The sequence below is a fragment of the Sinocyclocheilus anshuiensis genome, unplaced genomic scaffold, assembly GCF_001515605.1.
Source record: "Sinocyclocheilus anshuiensis isolate Anshui unplaced genomic scaffold, SAMN03320099.WGS_v1.1 scaffold481, whole genome shotgun sequence".
NCBI lineage: Eukaryota > Metazoa > Chordata > Actinopteri > Cypriniformes > Cyprinidae > Sinocyclocheilus > Sinocyclocheilus anshuiensis.
Genome location: NW_015539907.1, coordinates 454,317 through 463,501, shown reverse-complemented (window position 1 = coordinate 463,501; position 9,185 = coordinate 454,317). Strand labels below are relative to the sequence as shown.

At 38.8% G+C, this 9,185-nt stretch overlaps 1 protein-coding gene across 1 annotated transcript in view; it reads right to left on the bottom strand.

Annotated features, from left to right (window-relative positions):
* Positions 1–9,185, bottom strand: part of lrriq1 (leucine-rich repeats and IQ motif containing 1) — a 28,015-nt gene that overhangs the window by 6,881 nt on the left and 11,949 nt on the right. The window contains 9 exon segments of the mRNA XM_016483292.1: positions 3,492–3,593; positions 4,816–4,904; positions 5,045–5,087; positions 5,199–5,325; positions 5,696–5,785; positions 6,978–7,097; positions 7,660–7,828; positions 8,107–8,194; positions 8,197–8,406. Coding sequence (XP_016338778.1) covers positions 3,492–3,593; positions 4,816–4,904; positions 5,045–5,087; positions 5,199–5,325; positions 5,696–5,785; positions 6,978–7,097; positions 7,660–7,828; positions 8,107–8,194; positions 8,197–8,406 — 1,038 coding nt within the window.

Here is a 9,185-nt window from a genome sequence, read left to right as displayed (position 1 = left end):
TTGATAAAGAATATCTCTTTGGTTTTGAGACTTTAGTCTTTGCAACTTCAGGGATCTTATCTATTCACGAACAGCTTGTAACCCTCCAAAGAGAAAGGAAAACTTGAAATCGCATCATATGACCCCTTTAAAATATAATAGATTAATAGACATAGATCATATTTTGATGCTTATATATATCCCATCTCATGTTACGTCTATCAAAAATGCTTCCACAGATTTTCCAGTTATTTTTGGGTCTGACTTACTAAACTGGAATTTGGCGTCCAAAATGCCTAAATTGTTTCATTGCAATGAAGTCACTCCATGCACACACGCATAGGCTATGCACAAGACACACTGTGCATGTGGGGGATTCTTGAGTGTGTGTGTGAGTGTGTGTGTGTGTGTGTGTGTGTGTGTGTGTTTGTGTGACTATGAGACATACCCATGGGGCTTTGATTGTTTGGGAGTTCTCCGAGCAGACTCAAAGAGGGAGGTCAGGTCTTTTATCGTGAGGTTCTGTCTCCCACTTTCCTTTACCCTGGGTCAAACCTTCACCTCCAGAGAGCAGACCACAGGCGGTCAACCAGCGGTCAACACACACACACAAACACATGCCACGGAAAGGTTTGTATGTATGCATGAAGCTTGTCAATCACATCAATCTGAAGCAATCAAAAAGTGCACCGAAATGGAAGAAATCTGATAAATCTTTGCGAAATGGAGGCAATCTGATAAATCTTAATATGAGATTTTGAGAAACTACAAATCCTTAGTTGCACTGGCGCAGAATAGCAAAAAAACAAGGTTCATTTGAACTTTTTAAATTCAAGAACTGATGTTTTAAAAATCATCTCTTGATTTTAATTTCCTTTAATACGTTGGAAAAAAGGAATTAGTCATTTGTTTAGAAAATCTTTTTAATTTAAGAGCTGATGTTTTAAAAATCATCAACTGCTCGAATCAATCATTTTAATTTCTTTTACTAAAGTGCACAAACACACACACACACACACAAACAGAATAATTAGTAATTTCTTGAGGAAATGGAAGGAATCTGATAAATCTTAATGTGAGATTTTGAGAACCTGCACTGGTGCAGAAAATAAAACAAGGTTTATTTGAACTTTTTAAATTTAACAACTGATGTTTTAAAAATCATCTCTGAAAATTTTAATATCCTTTAATAAAGTGAAAAAAGGAATAATTAGTCATTTGTTGAGAAAATCTTAATGTGATATTTTGAGATCCTGTAAATCCTTGATTGCATTGGCACAGAAAAGCAAAAAAAATGCTTTAATTAAACTCTTTTTAAATTTACTAACTGATCATTTAAAATTATCTCTGATTATTTTAATCTCTTTTACTAAAGTGCACAAAAACACACAAAAATAGAATAATTAGTCATTTGTTGAAGAAGTGGAAACAATCCGATAAATCTTAATGTGAGATTTTGAGAACCTATAAATCCTTGGTTGCATTGGTGCAGAAATTAAAATAAAATAAAATCTGATTATTTCAATTTATTTTACTAAAGTGAAAACACACCAATAATAATTAGTCATTTTTAAGGTGATTGGCTATATATATGACCTAAGTAAGACATTGTATTTCAGTTAATCTCTTTCAACTGATCTAAAGTATTATTTTTCACAAAAACTCACTCTCTTCTGTCATTTCCTCGCAAAGGAATCCACCCAAACCAAAAGCATCATCTACTTGAGAAGTGATACAGTGCCAAGCCCAGCAGATACAGGAGACTGGAAATACATGACACATGGTGCAAATCAAACACAGGAGGGCAGCGAAAACCTGCAGGTTAATGCAAAGCAACTTTGCTGCATTTGACAAAAAAAGTGTCAAATGATTGCATTTCTTACGATTAAAGATGCTTAAACCAACATAAGCACGGCATCATGAAACTTTGTGTCCTGGCTTTGGGGTTGGGTAAGGCTACCTGCTCTTCCCCTATGCTGACCTGCGGAAGGCACCAGCAATACAACCCCAACCCCATCCCCATCAGGGACGGCCCCAAGCCTCAGGCTACAGGCTGGCCGCCGCTCCCCTGCTCTCCCCCAGCAGGGGCTTACATTTCAGCCGAGCGCTCCAAGCCCCCTTCTGGAGGTGATTAGCCCCCTGAAGCCGTGACAGATTCTTTCCGAGATATCCGCCTCACTTATGTTTATTTTATCCGAGCTCTCTTTTGTGGATGTGCTGGACATGAAGTAACCCACTTGAAAATGGGTATCGGCTTACATACATACGCCACGGGACTGGCGGAGGAGTCAGAACAACAACAAAAAAAGTAAAGAAAGAAAGCAACCGTTCGCATGTAAAGAGGATATCTTTCCATTTATTTGCCCTGCTCTTTAACGTGACCCTTCATCTATGCCTTATCTCTTACGCTCGACCCCCCTCGGTAGCATTGTGCTCAAAGCCCACCCCCCTCGGGTGGCACTAGGGCTGCAGACGGCGCTCTCTCTCTCTCTCTCTCTCTCTCTCTCAGTCTGGAACCCCTAAGTGCCCTACCTCCTCTGTACTTAACTCAATTTCACACTTCAGGTCCGCTACAAAGTCTCCTGAAATACAATCATCTTGTTTATTCTCCACCATCCCAAACAACCTAATAGCTAGCTATTTACGATCCCATCATGTGCATTCAATTTAATCGGCCGATGTGTATGTTTTCGTGTATTACACGCAAGGTAGATCCAAGCGTGTCCCAAATGACTGGATGGATCCAGCCCATGGGGAATAATGAAAATGGATCGGTTCTCATAGAATTCAGGAAATTATGCAAACTCCATCAATTGTTGACTTGTATATTATATAACAACAACTTATTTCCTATAATGAATCAATTGATTAATATGGAGAATCACTTTATTTATACAGAGAATAAATGTATTCGTATGGTGAATCGTTTGATTAGTACTGTGTACTATTCAACTGATTCAAATGGTGAATCATTTTATTCATATAGTGAAAAATAGATCCATATGGTGAATAAATAGATTCATATAGTGCTGAAAAACAGATTCATATTTCTAAAATGAAACAACTGAGTCATATAATGATTCAATTGATTCATATAGTATATAAATATAAATATTAGTTGTGTCCCAACATTCCACACTTCGTTTTTCTGGTTAAATAAGTGGATCATCTGGGTGTTTAAAGTACATTTTTTGTTGGAATTTTCTGTGTGGATACACTAATCATGGAATTTATCCTACAAAATGGCATTTAATATTATGTAAACTGGGAAACACATATTCTTTTAATTTATAAAGTGACTCATTTGAATAGTAAATCAATTGATTCATACAGTACAGAGATTCAGTTGATTCATATGTAGCAACAACAGATTCATATCTGAATAAACTGATTTGTATAGCGATTTAACTGATTCATATTATAAATCAATTAATTCATATACATATATATTTTTAGATGTATATAGTAACTTGTTTGATTTGTGGTGCATATATGCATGAATTCAGCCATACCTATAAAGTTGTCCTTGAAAGTAGGACGTGTTCGCCTTTTAGTTTCTGTGGAAACATACTGGTTACTGTGGCTCCTGAACAGGGCCAGACATGGATTTGGGTCTAGAACACATAACACAGACAGGAACACAGCCACAAATGAGCTCATACGAACGCAGGATTCATCGAGTAGACAAGCGCAAACAGAGAACTGACAGAAACCAAAGTTTCATTTTCCATTACAAGACCAAAGCGCCCATGGAGCAGTGGCTCTGAGAGCTTGACACAGGCCCTCATTTCATGGGGCCATGATTGGATTTGTGGCATTAGAGTCACGCACTCCTGACCTTGATCAAAGTCGGCTTCAGGCCAACCCTGGAGGATCCAGACCAGGGCCAGCACTACCGTGTCTGGGATTCTTCTCAGACTCACGGCCCATTGAACTTACGAGCACTGATGTTTTCCTAGCTCCTAGTAATGAAGCAGGTTCTGGGCCCTTGGAGCTCAAAGCACGATGGAATATATGTAAGAATGTTTGCAGACGGGCCAATCGAACATGACAAGGCATGGAGCAGGGTGGAGCTGGTTGATGTTATGGCAGATTAAGCTTCTCATGGAATCACAAGCTCCATGCTAGTGTGGCATGACTGTTTACCAAAGACGTAGAGAGGGAAAAATTATTAAAAAAAAGGTTCTGAAGCATTGTTTCATTAAATGGATAGTTCACCCAAAAAATAAAACACTACACTACGAAGAACACCGTGGGTTTTTTTTTATATGATGTATTAAGAAACGGGCTTTTTTTCTTAGAAGTCTCTTTGTGTCAGTACAGATTGATTGATTGATAGCAGCCTTTTTAGAGGTAATGCTTTTAACTTGACTAAATATTATATTAGTATTATTCACTGTAGCTTTACTGACAGGAATGTACTTACACTGTCTTTCAGATGCTAATACAGTATATCGTATCACGGACAGTGGTTCTCAGCTTTTTTGACTCCAAGACCTCCACTGTTCACAACAATATTCAAAGACCTTTTCCAGTTGTTTGTGATTTACTGGATAAGGATTTAGGATAACAGCTGTTGATGGGGTGAATTAAAAAAAAAAGGTTATATTGCATTAAGTTGTTTTAGGTGATTTTAATGCTTGTTTTTTTTCTTGTTTTGAATCATTTCTGTCATCTTGAGGCCCCATAAGAAGTTTGCTGAGGCCCCTAGTGGGCCCTGGCCCCCTGATTGAGATGCACTGATCTAGGATCCAATAAAGAATCTATTGAATTAAAAGTTGAATGATTTTAAGTATAACTCATAAGATGGATAAATTGATATATAAATATGCTTACCAAATAACCTCTTCTGCTTCTGTTTCTTGCCTTTCATTTTGTTGGCTCTCTTCAGCATGAGAAGGACAGTGGACTCATTAGTGATTCCCCTGAAATAGAAGTTAACAAGAGTAACTACACTGGTCTATAAAAAGTTTTTTATGTGGAATTTAAAATGATTTTCTAATAAATTTGATTAAAATTGTGGAACTGAAGTAAAAGGACTGCACAGAGTAGCACAGAAACATACCATTCTTTGAGGATTTTTTCTGATTCCTCATTCCATTTTGAGGCTTGATCTGGAAATTTGTTTAGAAAACCATAGAAATTGCAAGAAAAAATTGGCAGCATGTTAATTTAAGTAATGATCAGCATAAGACATGAAGCCAATGATTGCCTGCTACTAAGGTGAGACGTCAAGCTTTGCTCCGAACAGGCTGCACCTTCATTATCTGACCAGGCATGTTTTGGCTGCAGTGGAAAAACAGATAGAGTCTTTGGAGACCCTTGAATCGGAAGAGGGAGTGGAGACTAAGAAACACAAAAGAAAAAATAGCATCAGTATGCAGTTTCTAACACAAAGACTTGCTTTATTTTTTTTAAAGATAGATAATATTCATGCTGCCTGGTTGTAGAACATCGAAGTGCATTCAACAATCTCTACATTTCCACAGCAGCAGCTGCATCACATCACAGGTCCGTGATAGAAATGGCCAGCTCTCTCTAAAGAAAAGAAACCGCAGGAGAAAAAGCACCGTGCTGAAAAATGACATCTGCTGACGAGAAGGAAGTTTGAGGCGGCCTAGAAAGTAATTGTGTTTTTGGAGGCAATAAATTTGGCACTTAATCACCCAGAGAGAGACAGACAGACAGACAGAAGGAGGATCCGTAGGGCTGTTACCTTTGGCAACGGCAGCTGTTCTGAAAATGGCATCATCCTGGCCGGTAAGGCATTGGAATCCAGGGTTATCCAGGTTTTCTCCAGCGCTTTCTATTCACAACAGGACACAAACAAAATCCAAGAGTTGAACATGGACTGCACCATTCCAAAATGCCATGTGATGGGATTTCTACAGCTGATAAAGTGCAACTTGATGCTTTCATTATTCCTTCAAAGCAAGTAGCAGATCCCATCACATGGCATGCACTGAACTGGTTTCCTGTGTGTGACAAACACTTGAGAACGTATCCACTTCAAAACAGATTCCCCCCCCCCCGAAGTCGTGACAGGCCGAAATTGGAGAGCCAACACATGAAAAATGCCAGAATTTTTAGATGTAGACCAATAATACAGATCAATTTAACATGACATCGTAATACGCTATAATGATTCGCCTAATAAGCTACACAGATGAGCTCACTTAGCATAATGCATAGGTTAAGCCAATGTTAAGTTGAGTAAACTTGATGCAAATTGGCAGAAAATAGCAGGTGACATAAGAAAAAGAAACAAAGTTTTCCTTCCCCTCTTTCCCGCTCATTGACTGCTCTTTTTCAATACCTAATCACAGCTGACAGCCGACTGCCTCACGGTTCTGAGCGCTAGTTTAAGGTCTGTCAGCACAAGGGCCCAGGCTATCTGTCTACCGACTTCAACGTCCAAAATGCCATGTGATGGGATTTCTACAGCTGATAAAGTGCATCTTGATGTTTTCATTATTCCTTCAAAGCAAGTAGCAGATCACATTAAGCTAAAACCACTGAAGTAGTTTCCTGTGTGTGACAAACACTTGAGAACGTATCCACTTCAAAACAGATTCCCCCCCCCCCGAAGTCGTGACAGGCCGAAATTGGAGAGCCAACACATGAAAAATGCCAGAATTTTTAGATGTAGACCAATAATACAGATCAATTTAACATGACATCGTAATACGCTATAATGATTCGCCTAATAAGCTACACAGATGAGCTCACTTAGCATAATGCATAGGTTAAGCCAATGTTAAGTTGAGTAAACTTGATGCAAATTGGCAGAAAATAGCAGGTGACATAAGAAAAAGAAACAAAGTTTTCCTTCCCCTCTTTCCCGCTCATTGACTGCTCTTTTTCAATACCTAATCACAGCTGACAGCCGACTGCCTCACGGTTCTGAGCGCTAGTTTAAGGTCTGTCAGCACAAGGGCCCAGGCTATCTGTCTACCGACTTCAACGTAATGGCAGGAGCACCAAGCATCTGCTCGTACCTCATCAAAAATGAATTCGTCCATGTCCACCTCTTCTAAGTCCTCGTCGCTTTCTGTGATCCGAGCAGCAGCTAGAGCACGGGCCAGCTTTTTCCGCAGAACGCAGCCCCTCCATGCAGCCTGCAGGGGCAACACACACAGCCATGAATCACACGCAAGCATAAATATTGTGTGTTATCCCATTAGGAAGATAAAACATGTTAACCTCTGTTTAATTGCCCCGCGGTCTGCAGTTTGAACTTTTGGTGACTTTGGCTTTGTAAGACAAATGTAACACTGGGATGCCTTTAAATCTGCGTATTCCCCGCGGGAAAAAAAAGACTTAACGGATCAGAACCCTAGCGCCCCCACTCCAGCGACACGTTGGAATCTGATTAATCATTTTTTTCTTTCGGTTCGAGTCCTTGGAGACTTATTAAACACAAAGAGAGAGAGAAAATATCCCTTAGAAGTTACATGTGAAAGAAATAGCCTGTTTTTAAAAGCACTACCTACCGACTCAAAACAAGCCCTTGGCAGTAATAGGTGTAATGAAGATGATTTAATTTTATTCAAGTTATTTATTGCATTCATAAAAGGAGGCATGGAAAACACCTTTTCAGAGATATATCAAACATTCCTTGATCAAAACCAAAGTGAACAGAGGATTTTTTTGTGAAAGGAGCTAAAAAATGAGTCTCACCTGAATAACAACAGCAGCACGTTCCCTCTCAGGCCCCCCAATGCAGGTATCTTCCACCTTATGAAGATGTGATTTTGTGTTAGTTTTTTCAATTAAGCCTGGGAGGCCCTCACGTCTCCGCAATAAGCATCTCCTCCGCCAGCATCGTTGGATCGCCACAGCTGCCGCTCTGAGTGATAGCAGAGAAGACAATTTTATCTGATGACTCACCAAGGTCATGAGAGACTAAATTAATGTCACTGAACTCAAGTCTTGGATGATTCATCTGCGTTAAACCATCTGGAGAGAGACCCAGCAGGGGTGTAATGTCATCCGAATGATTTAGAGATGAGCTTTATTTTGATTACCTTTAGCTAAAATTAAATGTACCTTCAAATCACGGGAGATGTTTACTACATACAGAAATTAAATGTAAAAGTAAGAACATTTTGTGTGTGAGAGTCATACATTTTAAGGTTCAGTGCCTGAACAGGTTCCTTCTCACTTTGTGTCTGCATGCAGTCAGCAGATCGTAGCTCAAGGTCAGCTTGAGAAAAGCTTGAGTCTTTTTGTGTTTCTGCCAATCTGCTGTATCCCGGAGACGCATCTCTAGACTTTGTCTCTGTGATAAAGATGCTTCAGAATAACTACATGAACTACTGTTAGCCGCCAGTGCAGAATCCTCTGTGACACAGCTGTCGCCATATTCATGGGCGTAACGCTGGTCCACTGCCAGTCTGAGCAGGTCTGCTTGGTGGCCAATGGCAAGTGGCACCCTGCAGAACTGTGCGAAAAATGGGTTGGAAAAATGCAGGAAAAAAGCACAACATTTCAGATATTAGGAGCCGGAGCCATTCACATAGAAAGCATTTTTGCATTCCACTTCACTGCTTGTAAACTTTCTATATAAACATGTGCTGGACAGACATGTTTGGCCATAGTGATTGCGTATTTTGCAGCGTCTTGCATGTGACACTCCATTAAAAAAAGGTGGCGTTCAAGTTAAAAGAACTTCTTGTTTTAAAAACATTTTCTTTTTCATTCTGTGGCATTTTTTAAAATGTAAAATTGCAAGTTTGAATGGCTCATTAGAATCTTGGTAACACTTCACCAAAAGGTCTCATTAGTTAACATTAGTTAATGCATTAATAACAATAAGCAATACATTTGTTACAGTATTTCTTAATCTTAACGTTAATTGATAAAAGTACTGTTCATTAGTAGTTCATGTTAACTCAGTTCCATTAAATATTAAAAATGTTTAATAATGATTTTAATAATGTATTAGTAAATGTTCAAATTGACATTTAACATATGCTTGATGAATTATTTTTCATTGTTAGATCATGTTTACTAATGCAGTTAACTAATGTTAACAAATGGAACCTTATTGTAAAGTCTTATTGATGAGGATTTAAAGGGGTCCTATTATGCTCTTTTACAAAGTCTTGATTTTGTTTTGGGGGAGTACTAGAACAGGCTCTCATACTAGGTTGTTCGAAAAACACATTATTTTTCACATATTTTACATTATTACAACACCTCTC